This window comes from Numenius arquata, chromosome 6 (assembly GCF_964106895.1).
Source record: "Numenius arquata chromosome 6, bNumArq3.hap1.1, whole genome shotgun sequence".
Classification (NCBI taxonomy): Eukaryota; Metazoa; Chordata; class Aves; order Charadriiformes; family Scolopacidae; genus Numenius; species Numenius arquata.
In genome coordinates this window covers 6,640,269-6,666,498 of record NC_133581.1, presented here as the reverse complement: position 1 = coordinate 6,666,498, position 26,230 = coordinate 6,640,269, and the positions used below count along the sequence as shown (strand labels likewise).

General features: G+C 42.4%; 1 protein-coding gene across 3 annotated transcripts in view; it reads right to left on the bottom strand.

Annotated features, from left to right (window-relative positions):
- Positions 1 to 4,387: 4,387 nt before the first annotated feature.
- CDC42BPB (CDC42 binding protein kinase beta) overlaps positions 4,388 to 26,230 on the bottom strand; it is a 97,691-nt gene continuing 75,848 nt past the window's right edge. The window contains exons 23-37 of one of the 3 annotated variants that reach the window (XM_074148760.1): positions 26,039 to 26,093; positions 25,530 to 25,635; positions 23,039 to 23,175; positions 22,317 to 22,456; positions 20,660 to 20,741; positions 17,362 to 17,578; positions 16,903 to 16,965; positions 12,881 to 13,477; positions 10,153 to 10,250; positions 9,966 to 10,050; positions 9,695 to 9,812; positions 9,486 to 9,603; positions 8,380 to 8,488; positions 8,217 to 8,287; positions 4,388 to 6,155 (exon numbers count right to left, since the gene is read on the bottom strand). In XM_074148760.1, coding sequence (XP_074004861.1) covers positions 6,024 to 6,155; positions 8,217 to 8,287; positions 8,380 to 8,488; positions 9,486 to 9,603; positions 9,695 to 9,812; positions 9,966 to 10,050; positions 10,153 to 10,250; positions 12,881 to 13,477; positions 16,903 to 16,965; positions 17,362 to 17,578; positions 20,660 to 20,741; positions 22,317 to 22,456; positions 23,039 to 23,175; positions 25,530 to 25,635; positions 26,039 to 26,093 — 2,128 coding nt within the window. In that variant the 3' untranslated portion in view covers positions 4,388 to 6,023. Of the gene's footprint in view, positions 6,156 to 8,216; positions 8,288 to 8,379; positions 8,489 to 9,485; positions 9,604 to 9,694; positions 9,816 to 9,965; positions 10,051 to 10,152; positions 10,251 to 12,880; positions 13,478 to 16,902; positions 16,966 to 17,361; positions 17,579 to 20,659; positions 20,742 to 22,316; positions 22,457 to 23,038; positions 23,176 to 25,529; positions 25,636 to 26,038; positions 26,114 to 26,230 lie in introns of all 3 variants that reach the window. The other 2 variants (XM_074148761.1, XM_074148762.1) reach the window with 2 other exon arrangements.

Sequence of the window (26,230 nt, the reverse complement as noted above, 5' to 3'; positions counted from 1 at the left end):
GCACTGTTTGCCGGGGAGGCACCAGTGCTGTGAGGTTTCCATGGTGCCTGCGAGAGCAGCCGCAGCATCCTCCGGCCCCGCATCGGCTGGGTCTCGCTGTGGAGCGGGGGGGGTGGCTTTTGTACAGGTGTTACAGTCGCCTGTGAGAGCCTTTTTGTGCTCCATCCCCCTTTCAAATCAGCTCATTGCAAGTGACCGAATCTCCTCTAGCTTACAAGCCTTTAAATAAACATACGCACATGATTTATTTCTCCCCGGCCGAGGCTGATGCAGTGCTGCGTGCTGGAGGCCATTGTACCGGGCAGCTCATCACCCCAGTGCAAAGCTGGGGAGGGGGTCAGGGCCATCCCCCCAAGGAGCCCCTTGCCACTCACCCCAGAGTGAATCACTTCCCTCCCTCTACTGTTTTTTGGGTCCCTCACTTCAGGATCAAGAAGAGTCTCGGTGGCTGCACCCCCTGTGGTGTGTGCTGAAGACGAGAGGCAAAAGGATCCCGTGGCCGCACGCAGAGGGAAGGAAAAGACAACCCATTGGCAACAAGGACCGTTGCACAACGTGGCGGCAGGATGGTACCTTTCCCCTGCGGGCAGCTGAGGACATCAGCTCTGCGTCCTGCCCAGGGATGCGGGGATGTACCCGTGAGGTGGGACAGCCACAGGGGACATGCAGGCGGCAGGGAGGGAGGCAGGCTGCCCTGCAGCACCCATCACCGCCCGGTAACCCCTCCGTAGTGGGGTGTATGGATTTGCTGCTTGGCCAGGCTTCATTTTTAAAATGCATTAGCAGCTCGAGGTCACTTACAATAGAGGCTTTAATTAAAGTAGAGATCAATTTTTGTCAGCGTGCTAGCAGAGCACATTCTGTACTTTTCCTTCAGGAGCCACGTTCTCTCGCTCGTACAGAAAGCGTCGCAGGGAGGGGGGAGCTCTGCAGAAGAAAACCAAAGCACCAGAGTCAGTTTGCGATACGGGGGGCCAACAGCTGCTGGAAAACCAGCCGTATCCACGATCCATGTATCCCATGGTGCAGGGAGGGTAACACAATGGGTTTATGGTACATAAGGGTCTCTCCTGGAATCCTGCCTAAGTAAGGAATTTAATTCGTGGGCGTCTTTGGTAGAAGCAGCACATTAGATGGGTGGTTTGTGCCGCCGAGGCTGTGCGCAGCACGGCTGGGCACCTGATGGCTTTGTTTTGCTCTTGGTCCTGAGAGTCAAGGGTCCCCCCGCTGTGACAGGCTAATGCAAAAATGCATTAGTGTTAATGGCAAGATCTCAGGAGTCACTGCTTCCCGGGGTCTTAAAAGAGAAAGCAACCTGCACACTATTAATGGACACCAACTCGTGTCATTGTGCCTTCTCTCCACGCGCTCCGGCCGCTTGCAGAAGTTGTGCAAACCTGGATTCAGACAGTGCAGCGGGCAGCAGTGCTCAAAACACCACCGAGCCTGCAAAATGGCCCAATGCATTTTTAAAAAATTATTATTTTATTTATTTATTTTTTTTTTTCTTTTGGCAGGAGGTAGCAGCAGCGAGAGGGAGGGGATTCGGCAGGGCTGGCACCGGGGGAGTGCAGGAGGTGGCCAAGGCGCTGCCACCGGAGCCATGGCCATCTCCTCCATCAGCACGCGGGGCTTCGCGCTGCTCTTCCTCACGGGACCGCGGAGCAGGGACTGCGTAAGAAACTGGAGAGCAGGCGATGCTGCAAAAAATCTGAAGGCTTTATCCGTGAGAAAACAAGCCATAAAGCTGCATAAACCTGTGTAGTCAGGTGACAGAAGAGTGCTGCGTCTTATCGGGGAGCAGGGAAAATATTTGCTGCAAGGACAGGGAGCTGGTTGATTCCTGAGTTCATGTTCCTCCTCTGGCTGGAGCGCAGCATTGCAGCTCTGGCTTGCTGAGCACGTCCTGCTGTCTTCCGCTTCTGTCCTCAGCTAACCCCGCCAGCAACGCCAGTCTGAGCATCATTCGCCACTGGGACATGCTCTGCCAACGTTTGGCTTTCCCTGGCGTCCCACCGCAGGCGTGCAGCTGGTGTCCGGTCTCATCATCACCCCACGCCCCCAGAAACATGTTTAGGAGGGCTTTGCAAGGGAGCACCGAGATTGTGCTGGCTCTTTCCAATGACCATGCCTTCCCTCCTGCCTCCCTGTGCCCATGGCACCCCTTCCCCTCAACCAGAGCCCCCCCCCCCCCCCCGGCCCCACACTGCTGCCACGCCAGCGGTGAGCCCAAGGCAGTGAGGCAGCATCTCCCAACCTATAGGAAAGGGGCTGCTCTGCCCCCCACCAAGCTGTGAGAAGCTCCAGGCTGCCAAGGAGGGATGTATGGAGCAATGGAAAGGTGCATGCAGACAGGAGAAGGTGGTCCAGATCTGCTGCCACCGCAATGGAAGGCAAGGGCTGGGCAGGTGAACGCTCCTTTTTGGTATGTCCTCCTGGCTCCTGCCTGCTGGAGCCACTGGGTACCGTGTGGGCAGGGTGCAAACCAGAGCCCGGGATGCTCCAGTAGCCTGGCATGCAAGAATACCATCTCTCTTTTTTTTTTTCCCTTTTTCATAGGCTGAGGCTGCAGTTCAGCTCCCACAGTCATCTCCTCCCTCAAATGCTACCCTGCTTCCCAGTGCTTCAGACTTCCAGTGCCAGCCCTTCAGGTTTGTACGCACCTGCCTGCTCCCAGGGATGCCTCATCTGGCGTTGTGTAGAACATCGAGGGTGCCTGGACCTGCAGCAACTCCATGCTGCAGTCCCCTCCCCGTGATTTAGCTGTGTTAAGCACTTACCCTGCAAACATCAAGAGAACTTTTACGCGCTGCCCCCAGCAGATCCCACCCATTGAGGAAGCTGCATGTTCTCAGCAACATCTGTGCTACAGACCGAAGCGCTGGCAGATGGGTTTAGTTCTCGGGTAGCGAGTGACACCAGGACTCGCTATTCCAAAATACACAGCCTTTCAGGGCGAAGATCTGCGCTAGAAGTGACCAGCGTGTTCTGGTGAGTGGTCGCCCATCGCCCCGGCTGTGGGACCTGATGTAATGCCTCTGAAAATGGAACGGGCAGAGGAGCAGGCAGACCAAATTGTCCTCCTTCCTTGCATAACTCAGTTCCTCACTAGACTGGTAGCCTCCAGGGAGAAGAAAGTGCTCTGTCAGAGGAACAATTCACATCGAGACTCGAATTTCTGCATTTCTAAAAGTTCTCCTGAGGGCTGAGAAGAACTCTTTAGGTAACCAGCATCAGAAGCCTTAAGGGAATAGAAGGCTTGCAAGGGGCTGTGGTAGAGGACTTGGGGAGGAATTTTGCTCGGCCAGGCTTGAGGGGAAAAAAAAAAGAGAAAAGAATAATGTATTCATACTAAGCAATTAATTTATTTTTCTAGAAACGTTCTGCTTAAATTATAACCAAGCCCTGGCACTGCTGAGTGCTATGATTTAATACCCCCATAATTAAAGACTTTGTTGTCATCCGAAGTCCTCACTGTGCAGGGAAAAATCAGCTCAAGAGCAGCAGAAATGCTTTTTTTTAAAAGTCAAAGGCTGATTAGCATGAATACTTGTGCGAAGGCTTCCGGCACACAGCTGACGGGAGGTTTGAGGGCTACCACCTTCAGCCCCGGAACAGGGCATGGGTGCACGTTCCCAAGCCCACTCACCTCCGCCTGCTTGGTCTTGCCCAGGTAGGTTTGGTCAAGCAAGGAAGAGCAGGGGCCAACACACTCATCTAGGCCTTCCCTGTGAAGATACCCTGGAGTAAGGTGGGTGAGACAGATCAAGAAGTAACCCAGGAGGCACTTGGGCACTCGGTGAAGGATGAGGGACGCTTACCCAGGACACGCTGGGGAAGGTGTTGGCTCTGTTCTACCTGCAGTGAGCTCTGCAGGGCTCTAATATCAGGTGGGGGAGCTTTAAGCACACCCCCCCCCCCCCCCCCCCCCCCCCCCCCCCCCCCCAAATTAGGGGCTGCACCATTCACACTCCAATCCCTGAAATGTTCCTAAGCGTTTCTTCGGGACTACAAGTCCAAAGTCTATATTGTTTTATCACACTTAAGATGTCTGAATAGATCCTGCAGCCTTCTTGCTGTGCTTCAGCCATAAGGAAATAGTGATAGAAATAATTTAAAAACAAAATAATAGGGCCAGCGGCTCGATAAAAATGACAACACAAACCGAGGGCACATTTCAACCCTGTATTCCACCTAAAGGACTTGCACTGCTCCTGAACATGCATTTACGTGCAGAAACACCCCCGCTTCTCGCGGCATTCGGGTACGGAGCTTCAAAGCTTCTTTCCGTTCATGTAAAGCGTCCACCCGAACAAAGTGAATTTAGGATGAAACTAAAGCACGTGTCAGTGGCAGAGCGTTTTCACACGTCAAGACAGACAACTATGAACTTTAAAACCTCCCTCTTCTGCTTTATTGACAGGTAAATTGTTCAAAAATGTTCTCACAATTCAATAATTACAAAGACTTAGACTTACATTAAAAAAGTAAAAACCAGAAAACCCCCAAAGCAGTAGTGTCCAGCTCTAACTGAGCCCCTTTATCAAGAATCTGAGAAAAAGAGCAAGTACTGTCGAACACTTAACGTAACAGGATTAAATGTTGACTAGAACACTCAGTTTAAACTAAAGATAAGTGCACGTCCTATACAGTGTTTCAGAAAAGAACATTAGCCATTGGTATATCATTAGCCCATTTAAACCAAATTTTAAATAAGTGACATCCAACTGTCATAAAATTGGCACAGAAGGCACACTAGTGTGACAATGACAAACTGGATATGCCAGCCACGGAATTAATTACAAGCTTTTAATGAAACATGGTCACAAATCTTTGATTACTAAACGTATAATACATGGAAGCATGAGATTAAATATACACGCAAAACATCACCACTGCACGTGGGCCATAGCAAAATATACAGGAATGTGTTGTGCATTTTTCTACATGATCAATACTTGATTAATAATCATGGGGTCTTCATGCAGGTGAGGATACAATTAATGAGAAAAGCAGCACCCCCAGTTACACATCCTTCACGTTCCACTTTGGTAGCCAATAAAACAGACTGATGTTTGAGTGCGGTAAGAGTCCCTTAGATCAAGCAGACTTCGAGGGACGCGTGTCCACGAGAAGACTCGCCAGCTAAACAACGTAGTGTGTCCTTACACCAAAAAAACCCAGGAGAAACAACTTCTCAGGAGGAGACAGGCAGGAACTAGGAGTAAAATTTTCTTCACAGCAGTAATTACCAATATTTTAAAAGTCCTGACTAACGACTGATCGATGAGGACTAAAAAGCAGGGTGTGGGTAAAAGATAACTGGCAGTAGTCCTATGTACAAGACTAAAAAGTTGGTAGAAAGATAGAAAGACAGTTATGCCGCTGTATATGTAATGGCTAAATGAATTAAAAGGCCACAAAACTATAACCAACTTTTAATTTAACTTCCTGGTGATTCTATTGATGTTGGAAACGACCTACAGCTTCCTAGCATTCTCCTTAAGATTTAGGAAACAAAGAGTTATGGGAAAAAGGGAAAAGTGTATTCATCTGAGGATGTAACTAGACCTGCTCGCATTTCCTATTTCGAGGTCCAAATTGTGTCTAAAAGGATTTCCTGCTAATGAGACATTACATCATTCTATAGAAAAATAATATTCCTGATATTGTAGCAACATTATCAGTATTCTCTCTCTATTTCTTTTTCAGCATAAGAATAAGACTATTTACTGGTGGCCTTAAATGCTCCTATGCAATAAAACTGTGTCACAGCTGTGCAGACAGGAATCAACCGTAACTGAGCAGTGAACAACTCCGCATAAAAAGCCCGATTGCTATTTAGTAAAGAATTTTCTTCATTTCAATAGTTTGTATCTACAATCTGGATATATAATTATTCTTGTACAACACTAGAGATTCAGTGTCAGTCTTGGCACTAGCATCTGAGACAGCTTTGCCCTGCTCTTGAAGACTCCACGGAGCAGTGGATGATCGAAGCCGGAACGGTGAGGGCGGCAGTGTTACGCGTCGCAAGTTGACTGGTCCAGTCCATCCAGCGTTAGCTGGTTCCTGTGAGGAGAGTTGGGACTTGGGGGACCACTTGGATTTGAGCTGTTGGATGGAGTAGAGTGTTTGGTGGAGTCTGAATCGGGCTGTTAACGAGAAACATGAAAGAAAAAAAAAATTACGCTTACTTAAAATCAATTCTTCGTGCTCAAAAGCTTTCAAAAGCACTCAAACATTAGGGTGAGCAACACCTACGAAGCAGCGTGTATGACATTCATTTCATAGCTAAAGATTCATGCAAATATCACCAACGGGCTGTAGTGCAGTCCTGAAGGTGACGTTTTGACGTTAACAGGAATTACGGCAAAGTACATGGAAATTGCTCCATCTCAGGCTCCTCTCCTTTAGCCACTGCAAAGCTTTCCTGTTGGAACGCATCGATCTGCCCACTGTCATTCCGGACTTACCAGCCTGCTCTTTTTAAGCAATTTTTATTGCCCGGGAGTAGATTTATGTGCCCATATAAACACATAAACAATTAGGGTCAAATCATCTTCAGTTTGGTGCGAAGAAAGGAAACAAGTGTCTGAACTTTGTTTACAAAACAGCCACAGTGACAAGCGTGTGAAGTGCCTGACAAAAGAGCGAAGGTTGCCAAGTACCAGGCTGGAGATGGGGAAACAGAATATACTTACTGGAGAAGCCCTACGTCAATATCTAATAAAGACAGTTTATCCACAGCTACTTCCCCAGCCTTAGATCGGCTGTTAGATATTTGCCTTCACAGACCGGTCTCGCTTCAACAGGACGGCTGGCAAGTTTCCCACTGCGTTGGTGAGTTACAGCTCTGAGCACTGCACACATTCACAGCTAATGAAATACCGCACAGGAGAAACTGATACCACCGCAGCAAGTTGTTTTCAAGAAAGGGAATATATATTTAGCAAACCGATTGAAAGGTAACGTCCTTCAAGGGTGCTGTTCACAAGGTTTTGCGTGGCTCAAACAGTAAGAAGATCGTCTCTAACAAGATTATCCCGACATGATCCGGTTCGTGCCGCGACAAAGCCAAAAGCCATGGGAAAAATAGCATAAAGCCAAAAGGTGTTTATTACAGACTCCCTTTTCAAGTTTCAAACTACTTTTTTTTTTTTTTTTAAATTTAAGAAATAATAAGAAATTGTAAGATCTACCAAAAAAGAAAACGTAAAAACCTTAGAATGCCTACAGACAGCAATTATCATTAGAGCATGGCACGTAATGGAATTTGGGAAGGATGCTGCAGGATAACTAAGTCAACCGACATAGTCCATCATCAGCACCTTTGAAAATCAAGACAGTTTCAAAAATACCTGTGTTTAGAGACCCCTATTTTCACACGCTTTTAATGGCTTACTCAGGGTGACAAAGGAAGTCAGAGCGTGGCTGTGATGAGAACTGGACAAGTGCTTTGACGTGGTGTGTACAAAAGCATCCTGCAAAGGTCTCGCTTCAGGAAAACACCCTTCAAAATCCAGAACATTACATGGACCTTAGTTGGATCCCAAAAAGCGCTAAAAAGATGCAAAGATCTTGATCTGGGAGTTTGCCTCCCAGGCATACTCCCTGACATTTTCCTTGCACAGGCAGTGCTTGAGCAAAGCTTGGAAGAAGCTACACCCATGATAAATCAAGGAAACGAGTCGTACATCTTCTCTCCTTAGATTCAGGGACACCAGTTTTGTGCAATCAGGGCATTTTCAGTTTGCTGACTACCGGCATGTACTTTTGCTCAAAGCAGTTGTACATATTTTAAAATAGGATTCCTTCTGAAGTTACATGACAAAAAGTCCTCCTTAAGGCAGCACAGAAAATTACTTAACTAGTCGTATTACTTAGCTATTCTATGCTAATAGCCCTGTGAACATTTTCAGGAGCTTTGAGGACATTTCATCAATTAGTCAAATTTCCTTGTCTAAAAAACTTAATCCAAGACACAATACTTCTTAAAATATCACCACAAATGGATCTTTTCACAGCTTTGCTTTTGTGTTGGCACATCTAACCTGCCATCATATGTTACAAGCTGGAGAAAACATTTGTGGAAAGAAAACATCTCCATAAAGAACACAGTCTTTACAAAGTATTTCCTCAGAAGTTATTGGAAAAAGAAAACAACATACAGCAACAAGATATCGTTAGTCTCCATATAATGAAAGCTACTATACCTCTTTGTCAAACTCCTGGTCAGGATCGGACATGCTTCGGGAAGGCATGGCTCCTCCCACATCACTGCCACCTGTAGAGGAAGAAGGAAAAAAGGCAGGTTTATGCCTCTTGTTGAAGCCATAAATTACAGCTCAGAACTGACAAGCTTGGTTCCAGCCTTACTTGACGAGGGCCAAGAAATGTAGGTTTTGTTTCGCTGCTGCTGCTGCTGCCGTGAGAGGTTGGCAGTAGACGGACATGGTTTTTCATCCTGTGCAGCAGGTAGGACACTCTACAGTTGAAATGAAACACCTCGTTAGCCAGGAACAAGAGCTATCCAACCAGGAGTTGTTACTCATGAAAACTTTACTGTGCTTTTGAAGCTATTACAACCCAGTGTTGTTAGAAAAACTCTGAACTTACTTGACCACATCCACATATTTTCAGTAACAGACACAAACCCTGAGAAAGACAGAGAGAGAACTAAGCCCCATAGCAGCCACCGGAACCTGTCAGCCAGCAAACCCTCTACGAAGGGGCAGGGACTGTACCGACAGCTCTGCTTTCCTTCCTCCCTCCTCCTGCTGAAAGGACAAACGCATTACCCTCACCTGGGCTAGCAGAGAAGGACAAGAGAAAGCCTAACTAGCAGCTATAAGATGGAGGGTACAGAACATATACTCTATTTGTTAATTACAAAATAAAAATAATGCTACAAAGCACTGCAACTTACATGCATTTTAGTTACCTCCACAGCATTAGTTTTTCTCCCCCCCCTTGTTTTTTGCTCTAGAATTGGCAAAGTGCCACAAGCACACCAGTTCCAGTTCCTAATGGTTTGTAGCTACTCCTACCCTTGCTAGGGAAGCAGAGGAGGGACAGGAAGAGGAGGAAAGCAGAGGGGAGCCTTGCAGTGAGGAATGGTCATTCTGGAGAAAGATTTCAGCAGAGATAGGGCTCGTGATAGCCGTGCTCAAAGCCTGTTGGAGTGATATCAGAGCAGAATGTCAAGAGGATGAGGGGGAAGGAAATTCATTCTGTTATTTTAAGGTGACAAACAAGAAAAAGGAAGGAGGAGAGACTGATTATTTACAAAACTACTAACGAGCTCCTGGCAGGGATATCTATTTCTTTCAGTGTCTCATTCAGAAGTCAGCTAACCGTATTTACTTGCACAAGATTTAGAGGCTGATACATCAGAAAGGTTGAACCCCATACAGCTCATCTTCACAGTTTTTCTGAGGAAGAACAAAGGCACATATATCCCCCCTCTTTTAAATGTGTTTTACCAGTGGGAGGTCCATGAGAACCTGCATTCCATCTCCTGGTCCCATATGAGCCACGTGGTTGAAATTCGTTGGGTTAGAAATCATCTTTGACCTTAGCTCAGGGTCTCTAAGCATTTCCCTAAAAGAACGGAGTCATTTTTACTATTAGCATTCCCAGTTTCTGCATGTCATCATGTATATTAAGTTACATACCACGATAAAATTCTTACCGCCTTTGCTGCAATCGCTCTTCCTCGGGAACCTTAAACACAAATCTTCTTTTGCTCCTCGTTCGAAGCATTTGCTTCTTGCTATTGTCAGAAGTTTCTGGTACGCTGAGGGCAGCTCCTGCTGTAAGATCACAATGCAATTTCACATACACAGGTACACGTTGACCCAGACGCATCCAATACAAGTCATCTCACGCAAAGGCAACATTGCTTAAAATTACCCAGTTAGCTTCGTGTCATTTTCCCACTTCTCCCCTTGCTCAGTACTCACCTGCAAACTTATTCTTGAAATATATTAGTCTCGGGGGCTCGCAGTTCAGGAGATTCAGCGTGCCGTCCATGTTTAATGGTCTGATCTGTTTTGAGGAAGGAGGCAGAGAATTAACTCAAGCCTAGCATCCACTGTGAAGAAACTTCTCATTTGGGATGAAGTTCTAAATGCAAAGAAAATGACCTACCCTTCGCAGGCCAATAGTCTGGACCCATTCCATAGTGTTAACATCAAATACATCAACACCATACTCGCTATACACTGTTACATACGAAGAATTGCAACCTGCATAGATTAAACACAAACAGAAAACCCCAATGTGGTTTCAGTAGTCCAGAACTGACATATATTTGAACAAATTTCAACAGTTACAAGTTTTCCACTATGTGCACAATATATTTTAAAACACTTTTTCCCAGCCCCACTTTCAAATAGTTATTTTTGTGATAGCGGATTTGCTAACGACAACTGTCAGCATCATGGAAAGACAGAAATTTGACCCTTTCAGTATTTTTAAACTTCAAATTATGATTTCATGAAATTGCAAAATGGCATCCGAAGTTTTCAGACGCATACAAATTTGCTACTTGGTAGGAACCGAGCAGCTAGCTTTTCTACAGATGCAGATTACTTCATTTCGGAAGCAGCAAACTAACTATACATCTGCTGTGTGCAGGGGAAAAGGGAGGGCCACCATCTGTGAGGTGGGTCATGAAGTCACGATGCGGATCTGTTCTCTGTTTCCTTCCTCTTTTGCTAACAATTATCTAGCTTTAGATATTCATGTATGGGTTGCTTTCATCAGGTTAACCGAAAAATGTCACAACGCTTAAAGCCTACATCCCATTTTCTCTCTTCAACCTTTTTTTTTTATAAAAAAAAAACATAAAAGGTATCAGCAAAGTTTATCTTAGGTCAAACAAAAGCGGAGATCCCTAGAGTTCTGCTCATGTAAAGACTGTGCCCTGATGTGAAGAGCAGTTACTATAAATTTATGGGATTTAATAGAGAAAAGAGCTGCTTCAATACATAAAGGGAAATAACCCAGTAGGACATCGAACACATCACAGAATCTTCTTAGAAGAACTGAAGTAATGGTTGTGGTGCTATTTTTAAAACCTGTTCACAGAAAGCCTTGGATAGCTTTCATAAATACGTATCCCAGAAGTGATTTATGGTCAAGTGTTTATTGTATGGGGTCACGGTTGACTTGGATGTCCACATCAAGGGAGACCAGCGAGCATCAGACAGAAATACCAACTGCTTCTGCCTGGCCAGCTGGTAGCCAAGGCCGGCACTTACCAGTCAGAGTTGACGAGCTTGATCAGATCTCAACTGGTTCCCAGAGAGACATGCCAGTGTCTGCACTGGGCTTGCCCACGCTACAGCTTCGAGACCTGCTGGCTCCAAGGCTTTGCACCACGCCGTACCCAGGCTAAGCAGCCCCAAACGCCTACACTGACTCAGGACACAACCAGCACATTAAGCTGGTTTAACTGCAGCCCAGACAGGCCACCCGAGATAACAGAGCTGGCTGTGTCAGCACAGACCTCGGCCTCTCCTAGCACAAGGGGACTGAACAGCCTAGAGACAAATTCTCCATCGTATCCTAAAACCTCTCTACAACATGGTCCTTTACCACAGCAGAAACTGCAACAGGGGAAGAACTGTTTCCACACTGATGATCTCCTGATGGGACACAGTTGAAAAAAGCCACCATCACCAATGGTGGACTGAGGAGGGAGGACAAGGCTAATGAAAAGGAAAGCAAGCCAGTTTCCTGTGGCAGTGGACAAAGCTGCTCTTTCTACAAAAACAGCCCTAGGCCAAAGGATTGCACATACAAGAACGCTATAAAACAGTTTACAGTAAGAACAGCTTCTAATAATAACAGACAAAACAATTAACTAGCATGTCTAGTTTGCTGAAATGCAAAAAAACGTAAAGCTGATAAAGGAAAAGGAAACATTAGCTTTGGCTAATGGCATTTTAAAGTAAATTTGCAACCACGTTGTTTCCTTGGGCCTTTGCTTCAGAATTCTGTACAGAGCTAGGTCAGAGTAAAGCAAGCAAACAATTTCAGTTCAAAACAATTAAAATTGAACAAAGTGCTGTTAGGGCCTGGCCTGATCAAACCAATGAGCACCTAACTGCTTGGTGTACTATTTAAACAAAAAGCTATTTCTTGCTTTCAATCATTCAAAACACTTTGATTGCTATTTGAGCTCCAAATAGAAATCCTGGTTTTATCACGAACTGCCCTTGACTACCGAATACTGAAAAATGCTCCACACGTGCTTCTATCCTAACCAGCTGATAAACCAACGGGCCTGAAAAGAGCAGAGTGGTTGAAAAAAATTACCCTCCAACTGCCTACGTTATTTTTGGAAATTCTCCCCCTAAAAATAAAACCAATAGGAGAAAAATTGTAACCAGTTCTGCCAAAAGCAATATTTTTACCTCTTGTTTTGTTATCTTTACGAAGCCCTAGAGTCACAGTTACATTTCATCTTCAACTTTCTATTGTACTTTGAGTACAGGACACAGAAGACACCCTACAGACAACCAGACATTTACACTCTCTCGGGGAGCAGAAACCTTTACAGAATTTCACAGACCAGTAGTCCTACATCGTCCTGCAATCCAGGACTACTCTCCGTAAAAATTATTTGCCATTCCATTTCTCGTTCTTCTGTGTCCTGTAACTAGACAGAGCTTCTCTTCTTGCAGCGTCCAGGATCTCAGCCCAGGAGATCGCCAAGTCCAAAACTACCATCAGGAAGGACTAGGCATCCTGTTAACTCATCAAAACTTAAAACTGTAGACAAACCGAAGCAAAATAGAATACAATGCTGATTATTTTTAGACAAGTAAAGCAGCAACAGGGATATGGCAACAGAAAAACATATACATACTACAGGCAACAGGAGTTGCAGGCCACATTAGTTCCTGCATGCGTGACCTTCGACCTTGCGAATCGACGTATACTCCCATATGGCTGAAGCAAAGCAGGTATTCCTCATTACTGAGCTCCACAGCACAAAGGGCATCAAAAGACTGCTGTGAGAGGAAGATAAGCGAGGGGTCATTAGGATTTACCAGGTTTATAGATTGTCCATCTCCCTGGATGGTCAACAGAGAGAACCCAGACTGGTAGCCAACACAGAGCTTGTCCTTGAACACTGTCATCCACTGTACAGTTCCTGGAGCCTGAATTTCACTGAATTTTTTGTGGAAAGGTTTAGTTCTGTGAATTTCATAGCAAAAAACCTGTCGTTTGACAGCCACAAACAAACAAGTCGAAGAACTCTTCTTTAGTGTTCCAGTCGTAATCAATTGGCAGCCTTTAGTTTCTGCAAGCTTAATGTCAAAGTTTCCTTCCGACCCATCCAGAGAGGCCCAGGGGTAAAGGTGAACATGATGATTCCGACCGCAGATGAGGATGATAATTTTCTCTTTGGGAGCAAGCTCTATCTGGTACACCTTCTTGCAGTCAGCAGCTCGGACTATCACTGCAAAGGAAACAGGAAAACAGTCGGGAACCGTGGAAACGCTGCAGTGTTACATACTGATGTCTGAAAATGAATCTAAACACAGACACATCCCAGATAAGAAAGAGCACTTATTACACACGTTCAATGCTCTGTTACTAATTCTCAGAACAAACAGTCAAACAAAACATTCCTGCGACTCTATCGGTACAAAGCCTCACTTCAGCGACACTTTGCAGGGAAAGGCAGCTTAACATCTGGGATAAATGGAGAAATTTTTTTATATCATCATATCTGTACTATCTATACACCACAAGGTGTATAGTGGTCTCACCTTCAGGAAAAACATCAGCATCTGCAGTAAATTATGGAGGAAGACCGAATTAGCAGAACACAAAGAGAAGAAATATAAAGTATTTAATGCTGATAACTGAGCATACAAAATGCTGTACTCTTGGCAAATGTCTCAGCCAAATACAAAAGCCCTACAGTAAGTGGATGTTAAACCCCTACACAGAAAGGCAAAAAATGCTGTGTGTGCTGGGGTAATTAGGAACGGGCTTAAGCTGTACAAAGAGAAGTTTAGGACAGGCAGCAGGAAAAGCCTTCTCACGGTAAGGACTAGTTAGGTTACTGTACAAGCTGGGGAGTCTTTGCTATTTCAAGGGTTTTCTTAAAAGCTGGGTTAGATAGAGGCAGTTAACAGGGTTAAGTACAACAGGTTCTGCTTTTGGGATGGCGGGTATATCGGCACTTTCAACAAAGCAGTGACGGGGTACAAACAGAAGAGACTAAGCAATTCCAAACCAGGAAACATAATATATAACATGCATAAGCCAATTCTATTAAAATATCACTTTCATTTTTCCGTTAGCTGAATGCATTCAAAATATTTGTGAATGATAATAAAAAAGAAATACTAACTGGAAATTATATGCATTTTTCAGTAATAATTGAGTACCCCAGCCAAACTACCAAAGTCTGTAAACTTGTAACAAGACTTCGGCTGTTTAGATCACAAACCCAAGTGCTTTCGGGGTGCCCCCCCAATGGCACAAATAGATGATACATCTGAAGAAATGTTCTATGAAACAACCAGCTGTTGGAACTTTGCCACAGAGAAAAGATTTTTTTTTTTTTTTCCCTAGCTCCAACCCCAGCTTCTGGTTTAGCTTATTTGTCAAGAACGAAGTGATATTCTGACCAAAGACCTTTGATATAAGCAGCTGGCAGTTAATTAACACTGAAAATTACAACTGCCATAGAATAGAAAAAAGATTATGATTTATAAAAATGCTATTAACACACTGGCCACAGAAAACTCCTGCAAAACATCTTTTAACTTAAAACCAAAATTGATAATTCAGTGTCATATTTACGTATGATAACGGTGATGGAGATAATGGTTCCTTTATGAAATGCCTTTTCAAATTAAATGTATAATTTGCATTTATGCAAGAAGCTGTACTGGAATCTCTGGAATTACTTGTGTTTAAAGTTATATCTAAGTACTTACAGAATGGTGACCACTGGAAGTTTACTCAAAGGAATGGCATTTATTACTGCTAAAAAGAATTTCAAATATCTGCTGTCTCCACGTATAAAGCACTTTCTCCTGGAATTGGGTAATGGCTTATTCTAAGTAACGGGAAGCAATAACATTTCGCTTTTTGCCCCAAAACCACATCCCTGACTTCATTTGATTTTGAAAGTCAAGTATGTCTTTAAAAATCTGTATTCAGTGCTTTATTCTACATAGAAATGAAAATTTTAGCATAACTGCAACCCAAATTTCAGGTAGCCACAAACTAAATTGCATTAAAAAAGGAAATTCAAATTCTTCCATCAAGTCTAAATTTAAAGACATTTCTTTTTTGAAGTTTGAATGAAAATTACTAAACACAGTCAAAATGGGTATTTCAGGAGTGTCCCAGTAATTTTTCCAAAGTGGGAAAAGGGACACAGGCACCTTTTAATTTCACAAATCTGTATCACTGACCTCAACTCCCAGATAGTTGGAGACAAGAGGAGAATGTAAGCTCAGAGATTATAAATCCAGATGAAGGCATTTTGTTAGAAACAATCCTATCAGATAGGCTGTTAGCTCTTATGCCACAAAAAAGCATGGATTTAGAGTGTTGTCTCAGTTTCAAGTGCCTCAGGAGTTATAAGAAAGCTTGGATTTCACAAGGTAAGTTTGGCACTTTTGAAGTCAAAGAGAAAGAAATAACTAATATTTCCTATGGCAACTTGGAAGAAGACAGTAGTAGATTATTGTATTTTAAATCTGCACTGCTTCTTAGAACTATATTACTTCTATAAATTCAGTTTAACTCAACTAGTTGTTTCAGTATTTTGTTAATTTGTTTGTTCAAAATAAGAGTATCTTATTTTTGAAACAGATGGCAGAATTAACCACGGGTTCCTGGGTTTTCCACGTTTAAAATTACATTTTGTATGGATTGACCCCAGACAATCCCCGTGCTCATGTGCTAGTAATCCTTTTGGCCTCCACGCTTTCCCCACCATACCAAGGCATGTCTCTTGCTGTTATTTGTCTTTGTGCCCAGTAGATCAGGTCAAAGGGAAAAACACTTCCCTTAGGCCCTAGCTGTGATGCCTACTAATTCAGTGACAGAGGGATGTGCCTGTTCTGCCCAGTGACAATGCAGCATACATTTTGCTGTGCTAACTGCAGCACACTCCGTGTGAATGTCTGGAATGGACACGGTAAGTCTTCAGAAAGAACAGGCTAACCTGATCCCGCTTTTCCCAAAGCAGAGGGCAGAGTGTATTAAGAAGAAAGCAGGTTCGGGAGGAAGCATGGGGTCAGGGAAATAAAGAGATAATGGAAAAGGGCAAGCAAGGCATTTGCTCTGGTCATCATCGGTCTGAAACAGCATGTGAGTGTTGTCAAATTTCTGGAAGAAACGGACAACAATACATCGTAGCTTTAACGCAAAGTCTTCAAACTCTTGTGTTGCTTGCGCTGGCTGTCTATCTTCTAATTCATAGCAGTTTAAGTCCTCTGATGGTGCAGCTTTGGTGCAAGCCTGTTCCCATGTCAAGTTTTTCTCATTCCATTCAAGTTCTATTTAGTAAGTGGCTGATAATTCACTGTGCACCAACTGCTGCTGTGTGTGCTGTGCGTGCTTGGTGTGCTGAAGCATTTTGCTACCTGCTGTGGGAACACAGTTTAAGGTGAGAATGTGTAAGAATATGCCCAGTAACCCATCCCTTTAATTTTAGTCAGTCAACTGAATGTAATGATAATGACCAAATTAGTTTTTATATCTCACATTCGCTTTTCCTTCTCATCAATTAACTGAGTGCTTAATACTTACTTTACATGAAGGGCTGTTGTGTAACCTATATTCTAACGGCACTAGAAATTACGGAGCTCATATTCTGTATGTAATTACTGCATGCATTATGGCCTAACTTACCGTCACGGGTCACCTCTATCACATACAGTCCTTCTTCTGAACCAATCGCTATTCTATCTCGATCTAAACCAGGAAGGATAAAAAAAGGCTATTAATTCAGCTGTACTTAACTCTTATCTTTAAAACAGACTGTTTACTTTGAACAGCTGGAAAAATTTCTAGACAAACAGATTTTCGACAGCAAATCAATTTTGCTTAAGTTCATGCAGTCTGTCAAAAGAAAGCTATACAAGATACATAGCATATTGCTGAAACAACCTGTTAAACAACTAAACAATATTAGTTATTCTGAGGAAATCTGAATATCAATGCAAGACTAGCATTTCCCCCCCATTATTAAATTCCTATGAAGGAATTCAGCTGAGGAATTTATTTCAAGGTGTCAGTGCTCTCATTACAGAAGTCTATCTAAAAGCTCCAACAACCCTCAGACACTTATAAAAGTTAAAACAAACATACCTACAATAGCAGCAGCTAAACTTGCTTTAATAAGAGGCAGTGTACTGTCATAGGCTTCTTGTGGAATATGCACAACCTGGTTTTTCAGTCTGTTTTTGTGCAGGATAGACTGCAGCCCTTCTAGGATTCCAACCCACTTTCTCTTCTCATTCTCATTTTCCGTCAGGATCAGTAGAGAACAAGACTTTGAAGGCAAACCTAAGAGAGAAGCTGTCACCTTTTTAACAGACAGAGAAAGTGAAATTAATAAGAGTAATAAAAGCCCTTTTTGTCAGTATGATATACTTCACACAACTGCAAAAGTAAAATGCTCTATTTCATAACAATGCGATGATGTACCTGAGGGGTATGCGACACCGCAGACAGCTAACACAGCCACAGCGCTTTGAAAAAATGCACAAGCCTCAGCAGTTTTGTTTAAAAACACTCAATCTTGCTTAATCATTCTGAGTCCTAAAATATGGGCAAGAAATGCTACATTCCTTTCCTACAAGGCAGTAAAAGGCTCCTTCCTGCTCTGAACTGGAATTTCAGTAGCATGCCATGATTCGTCTTGATTCTTCCCCAAGCCCCGATCTTTTAATAACTTATTGAAAATTACATACATGCTTTCTGAATTAGATGCATTTAAACCCAATGGCATTGCTATGATCAGCTCTAGCTTTTGATCTTGCAACTGAATTTTCAAAATATTTGTCCAGGGGGAACAGCACATCACATCTCCGTTAAAAGTTGCGGAGGAAAGAAATGTTTTGAGACTGAAGTACTGCATTCTCCCATTTCCCATGTTAAAAGAAAATCACTATGGCTTCACTTATTTTTCAGGTCAATCATCCTATAGAGCTCAAAGCAGAATGTATCCAGGAACTTTCTGTTGCCCAAAGTATGCACTTACTAATTCTTAATGTTAGTTTTGTGTCCTGTATGAAGAGATCAAAGAGTTTGTGAGATTACGGGATCTACGCTGTCAGACAAACAGGCCATCAGGCAGTATCAGCCCTCACAACAGACTTTTAGAATAACAATAGTTAAACAGGAAAAAGGCAGAAAAGGTGCAAAAGTGCAAAACTGAAGGTTGTAACTATTCATACATGGAATAACACACCTTCAGCCTATATACTTTGATTATAAAGACGGATGATGTGGTTATGCAACATACACCTCCTGAAAGAGTGAATTAAGCAATAACATTCATCTTAAAGATAAAATACATCTGAAAACAAGCTTGGGACAATAGGATGTCGAAGACAGAATTCCAGAAGTGAGATGAAAGTGAAGAGCAGTCGGAAAAGTACTGAGTAGTTTGCAATTCCTCATACCTCTTAGTAGCTCGCATGAAGCTTTGTTCATGTCTAAACTGTAACTAAGCATTAATATTTTAAAGATGGATGGAGGCACAATGGATAATATTTCTAAATTTGAAAACCAAAACAAAACCAGGCTTCAGCTATTGTTTTCCATTTGAAGTGCCACCACTCCTCAGTCTTTTGAAGATGGCATCTGACGTGCAGTCAAATGCGGAAAAAATGGGAGAAGTTGGTCATAAAATACCTAGATTATTCATCATACAAAAATCTGGTATTTGCTATGAAACTCAAGGCTTCTTAACTCAAACTGCTACACTGTGGAAGGACTCCACTACAGACACTCTTACCCTATTATTAAAAATGCATCAAAGCCAGGACAGTCTAACATCCAGCTTTAAAAACTGGTTACCAAGGAGAGGAGATGTTGGAGTCTGAGACAAGTTCTTCCTTTTCTTGATTTCATGGGGGGACAGAGGTGGCAATATTTTAGTGTTTGGCAGCATTCTGTTACTGCTTTCTGCTGGTGGAAGATCCAAAAGAAATGAAAATCCATCTTCTGTGGGCCACCAATATCATCATGTGAATTAACACATATGAAAGAAGGACCGTATTTTAACACAGAGGATGTAAAGTAACAGTTTTAACTGTTGCGTAGAAGCCACTCTATGTCATTATATCAGGAAGATGCAAATCTAGAATTAAATGAAATTGAGAAAATAGACTCTCCTGCATCAGATATTACTGTGTTCCAGCTCTAGAAATTCCTTCTTTTGAAGGAGGATATAAAACTGAGAAAAGAGGTGGACTTTGGCAGCATCTTCTCTGGTCTCTGTCAACAGGGTATCTAAATGGATATACTCACACACCAGGCTTCCAGATAATTCACCAGATCTCTTTAGTAGGCGATAATCTGATCAAACTGTGAAGATATTTTGTCATGTCTATCCACACAGGTATTTTCATATAGGGGTATTTGACAAAAATGGTTTTTTTCTTAGATACCCTTTCAGTTAAAAACTGCAGGCAGAAATTAGAGGCGCAAGTCAGGCAGGCTAAACCATATCGATGCCTTGTTCTTAAATGAATCAACCATCATTCTGCATAGCTCGTTTTCTCTCCTCAGAAGTCCTTTCCCATAGTATTCCACATTTGCTAATTTGAGAAGAGAGCAGGCCAAACCCCAAACCATTTAGAGACAAGTAAGAGGAAAAATGAAGGTAAAAGTAGTAGTAAACTAAAGGAGCTGCATGTGACTGTCAGCTCTATGTTCCACTGATTTGATTCTAAATGACTGAAGATCAGAGATGCTGAAAACAGTGAGTTTCTGTATTCAAATGCAAGGAATTATAGATATTTGTTACTAACGTACTCTTCTCTGTATTTTAAATTTCCAGATTAAATATAATTCACATAAAACCTAGACAAGAAGTTCCTGTTGTTAAAAACTAAATACAGCATTCAGATATATCATACGTCAAAGAGGATATAATGTCAGCTAATTATTTTCTCTTATTTTAAATTTTTCCCTACTATACTTAAATATGAAATTAAGCAAACTACAATTTCAAATGTATTTTTTAATACAAGACAATATATGGCAAACTAGAAATCAGTGAGCACAACCCAGCTTCACCCTACACTTACAGCATCTGTTCCTAAAGTAAGAGTCCTCCAAAGCTAAGAAAGAAAAACCAGGATCTGGTAATACCAATGGAAGAGGAGACAAAAATATACTGAACTGATGATCAAGAAAATAAAAAAAGTCAAAATTTGTACAGAAGGAAGCAGCAAAAGAAGGAAAACTTTCTTCATTGCAATTTAGTTATAAGAGGAGTATCATATTGTTCTTCTACACATTTCAGCACCCCTTGTAAATTCTTGTACTTCTGCGTAACTTAATAAGCGTTAAATATGGATAATGTACTTCGCTATCAAGACAAAACATTGGTATTTAACCTGTATCTTCTTTAAGAGTAAATTGGTAGCCATACCCTGAATATGCAAGGGATGTCTTTACGAGTTGCATGTATTACATCCGATGCTAGGACAGAGCTCACACAAAAATCTTCATCTCTGGTAAGAAAGAGAGCAAGAGAATCACATACATGCCCAGGTTAACATTATTCAGCAAAATCTAATCGATATCACAACTGTTTCAATAGGCTGCAATCTCCTAATACCGCACAGAGGTCACAACTGCCATCACTGCTTTGATATATGCTCTAACCATCCTTGACCCAAACAACTCACAAGCTTTAGTTACGTTTCTACAGCACTCAAGTACGTGTAACTCAGTCCACCTGAAGTTAAGTGGGGTGGCTTTGTGTAGTTTTGGTTTACCAACCACACCTATTCTACAATTAGCAGCAAGAAAATTGCTCTTCCAGCCCAGCAGACACATTAGAAATGAATAATTCATACCTCAATGTGTAGCAAGAGAGGGGCCTTTGGAAAAAAAGAAAAATCACATAAAAAGCTCTTGGCAACATAATTATAGTTTGTGGGATTCAAATAAGGGTTTTCAAAACAGCTAGAGTTTATTCTCTATTACAGTAAAATAAACAGACATCAGAACAACTTTTGCATTTTAGACTGCTCCACCCCAGAGGGCTTGTCTACACAAGCCTTTTTAAACTGAATTTGACCACGTTCATCACCATAATTGCCAATTTTAGTGTAAAGATGACACTAATGCCTGAAACTTGCCCATGCTAGAATTCATAGCTGTGGTGGTTAACGTCTATTAAAACATCTAAGAATCCTCAGAAGACAGACTCAAAGAGGCAGATACAATAAGCAGATAAAGCATGGGACAGTTGGTATAATATCTGGCTGAGTTGCTTCAAGCAATCTACTGATGTCAACGCTGTTATTTGCTATACTTCCAGGCTTCTGCTCCCACTGCCAGCACGTCCCAGAGCTGACACTGAGGGCTCTCAGGGAATAAATGTGAGAACAGAACAGCAGTACTGGTGTAACCCCACAGTACTGCTACTGTCTGGAAAAAATATAAATCAAGGTGCTTGTGATTGTAAACTTTATATTCCACAGAGATAGAAGGTGCTGTAGCATTAAAAGGTATTACACTTTTTTGATATTTCCATAAATCGAAATAAAAAAAACCTTCTCGGTTACTCTGATCAATGTAAGTCTCAGATCTCTTGCAGACAGTGTTCAGTGGTTCAAACGGTTCACCATGAGAAAATCACTCCTGTGAGAAAGCAGGGTCAGAGCTACGTGCAACTGTAAATTAGCTGGTGCGTTTCTGCAGGCTACTTAGGTTTTTCTGATGCTCCTGAAATTACTGGCTCTGGGATGAACTGTGACTCAAGGTTGAGGTCAGAGTGCAAGGGAAAAAACAATCTGCCCAATTCTATTTGTTTTGCATGTGTGCCTATGGAATTCTAGGAAGAAGCATGCTAATACTGTAAATATTAGTGACTGCAGCGTAAGAGACTATAAAGTCACTTAAGTGACTCATTGAGCCAACTCATTCAGCCTAAACTTAGCTGCAGTCTATGTACAGAACACACAGCTCTTCTCAGACCAGAGCTCTCATGATCTTAAAAGTTTCTTGTGCACTGTAAATAAATATTCCTGTTAGGAAAAAATAACAGAGGATTTCTACTCTGTCATAATAATACAAACCTGAGATCCAAGACTTGACTCGCAACAACTCCAGGCTGGGTGGATTTTCCTTCAGGCACATCATATAAGAAGAGCTTACAGTCACAGACAACTGCATAAGCCCTCTGCCACCCTTTCTTAACTCCTGTAGGCTTTGGGACCTGCGTTTAAATAACTGATTGCTTATTAAATGTAAGCACATGTAGTAGACATAGAAAGCAAGGACATTTAGCAAAGCTTATACTTAGATCAACAGAATTAGAACACGTCCTACTTGCCCTTCAAATCGGAGTGAAAAATGTCAAGTAATCAAGCAATCATTTTTCCTCCCTTAAGTTCAACCATTCCCTGTTACAGTTTAATAAATATATTAGGTAGTATTAGGACAAACCACGGTGCTTGTATATTCCACAAATGCCAAAATGGTAGGACAGTTTACCTTTTACATTACTCTTACATCAACGACAGAAATTCTTCCTTAAAGCATGCTTTTTTCCACCCCCCTAGCTGCTTATGAACACTGTAGCTTCTAATCTACTAACCTTCAGCTCTTGTAGTAAAACCAACCGTTTCTCCCACATCTAAAGCAATGAAGGTTAAATAAGTTACATAGACGGCACACAAAGCCTTAAGGCTTTAGCACAATTTAACAGATGTGTTTAAACATACTTAGAGGTTCCACGTTGCACAGCCGTAAGTGAAGTTTAATATTCTTCTCTTGTCCAAGAACAAAAGACTATTACCTTGACATAACCTTTATAGGCGGTTCCTATTCCTCTTTGCACATCTACTCCAAGAGGCCTTTTGGCTTGCTCAGGGGGTATGGGGCAGACCTGAGGTGCGCTATCCTTGCAGGAAACATGGCATGCAAATGAACACACTAAGTACAAAAGAGAAAATTCACAGTGAAACGCGTGTATGAGTCAATCGTAACAGGAGATTAACGTAGTCCACCCTGACGCTCAGCAAATTAATTAACCACACTGAAACTGGCAGTCAAATATTGCAACAGCCCACTATGCTGAAGGAGTGAACACACCTAGATATTGCATGAGACTCTCCAAAAAGCTTTTATTTTAAGCCTACTGCTTCCAGAAAGGGCATGAACGGAGTCCACATTTCAAGGCAGCTTATGAAAGCATTTTTCAGAAGGAAAAGGAGTTGGTCAGCCTCACTGGTGTTAAGCAGCAACTAACCCAGTCACAGAAAAAAAAAAGTATTAAAAAAGGAGAAATAAAAATTATGGGGCAGTGATAAGAGACAAGATAAATATAGTGTGTGTTTAATTTGATCCTAGTATGCAAGAATATGGCAAAGATAAAATAAAACTAAACTGATCAATAAAATAGAAAGGGTTTAACTATTAAACACAGGCAATACGCTTGAAAGCATAATAAAGTAGAAACCAGGAGACAAGGACTGAAATGCTGTGTGGTGAAAAGGGCATATATATATCTCGGAGTTCAAATAAGGAGCAAACATCTACACTAATCCTTGAATCCTTTCTTACCATCTACACCACTTTGTACCATTTTGTGCTGCCCCAGCAAGGGACAGAGGTCTCTAGGTCTCTTGTCTATAGAGCACTTCATACAGAAGCACTACACAGAAAAAAACTCAGAATATACGCCAGTTGACGTGAGGGAGACTACAGGAACTACAGAATGAATTAACATGTTATATCGAGGCATCCAACCCACAGTCTCTGGGCCAGATCCTTCCAACAGAGGTTTTGTCTGGTTTGTCCCAGCTGCCCTGTTTCTACCAGTAGGCTTGGGAAGGCAGCGGGAGAGCGGCACAGCACTGCTTCCTCCTAACCATATTCTTAGCAGTGGGCACCTGGCAGACACCCTATGCACATTTAGCCCCAAAATTACGAAGGGTGAAAGGATTCCAGAAGACCTGGAAACAGCCTGCTTCTGCTAGAGCCCCAGGCTGGGCTACAAACCTCCCCCTCATGATGCCCAAGGGAACAGCCAGGAGAGAAGGCAGCCCAGGGCAGGCTCCCAGGAGGATGGGGGTTACCAAAAAGCCATGCATGCAAAGTACCGTAGGTGCTCCCCGAGACCAGATAATAAATTCAACATTAATTATTTGGTATTGTGCAGATCAAGGTATATCAGCTGCAGAACAGGGAAAATCCACAAGACATAGCCAGTTCCACAGGCCTCTGGAAGTGCAGCTGTATTTTACCATAGTCTCCAGCATTAAAAAGAGGAGGAACTGGGAAAAGCAAGTGACTGGGAGTGGAAAATGGCAAGTTTTGTTCTACTGGAATCATCTCTGTTCTTATGTCAGTGTGATTCTGTTTTTGTCTGTAGCTATCAATATCTGGAGTAGAAGAGGCAAACTGGAAAACTAATGATGTACAGCTTAATCAAAATACACAAGAAAAAAAAAGAGCAAAGTTGATAGCTACACTAAGGGAAAAAGACCGTTTCAAACTTGCAGGAAGAGATGCAAACCAGGAGTTCAGAACTGTCAGCAACAGGAGACAAAAGGCAGCCCCAGGGCAAGTGCTGGCAGAGCAATAGGTGCTCCTGGGGAAAAACTGCCACCAGAAGATCAGCCAGGAAAAAAGCCCTGAAGGGCAGATGAGGCAATCTGAATATGATACTGAAGGTGTCGGTGGAGAGGGTGTCGCTAGCAAGAACTGAGCTAGGCACAGAAATACAGTAAGGTTATTTATACGGTAGTGTCTTCAAAAGATTTGTGGACTACTTACTGAGTTTGTGTGCCTAATCAAGATACACGTAAGTATTTTCAAATAAAAATATCTCCATATACTCAAACATGGAATTCAATCAGAGAAAGCATTTAAAATAAAAACTAATGGACGGTAAGACAGGCTATAGGCTGAAAAACCTAGCAAATGGTCCTCCCAACATACAGGGTTTATGATCAGGATAGCACAAAACAGAGTCAGATTCATGTTACCAGAGCCTTCCTGTAGTCTGCTCCGCTACAGAAACAGAAAACAGTTGTGCCTTCCCCACCTAACTCACACTGTAACAGCACTAATGGTAGCAGAATTAATTAGTAATATGAAAGGCAACTGTGAGGGCTTATATTAATTCTTTGACTAATGATGATGCAAAAGAACAAACCATTCAGTGGCAGCCACCCCTCTCTTTCATTCCCTCCCCAAAGGAATGGTTGCCTTAAAATACGTTAGTGTTTTGGGATGATTTTTTCAGGGGCTTGCTGAAAATATAAAAAGTTTAACTGACTCACCGTCACAGGCATAACCTTGTCGAACTAATCCCACCATAAGAGAGGTGCAATGACTACACTGAGTAGGGCTTGTGAATGACTTGATGTTGAGCTGGTGAGCTTTAGGCTGAAAGATACATTCAGGATAAAAAAATAGCTTTTCACTTTCTATGTAATGCAAGCATCTCCCTTCACCACCCTCCAAGTACATCAGAGCGTACGTTATGAAACCTGGGCTTCTTTGAAGTAAGTGCAGCTTGTAAAACGTGCTGCAAGACAACAGTAACAGTTTTATTTCCAACTGCATAAAACACTCAAACCCAAACCTACAACCAACTCCTTTTTGTCATCCCTTCTGACAAATCAAAACCCACCAGCTTGCATTTGGAAACATTTGATTAAAAACAGAGACCTAACAAAGAAACACACGACAAACCCAAACAGGACAAGAACAAACACGGAGGGCTAATTTATAAATGGTATCTTTTTTTCCTTTGTTCTTTAGAATAAGGTTAGCACAGTCCCCCTACCTTTGGTACAGCTAGAGAAATGGATTGAATGGTGGGGGAAGGAGCAGCAGGCATCCTCTGAAGCCGAATTGGTTCCTGAATCACAAAAAACTGTAATTGAGCAAAACGAGGCTTCAAGAATTTGTTTCAAGATCGGGTGGTAAAGCTTATTGTTTTCTGATTTATTTTTTTTTCTTTTTTGAAAATTATCAA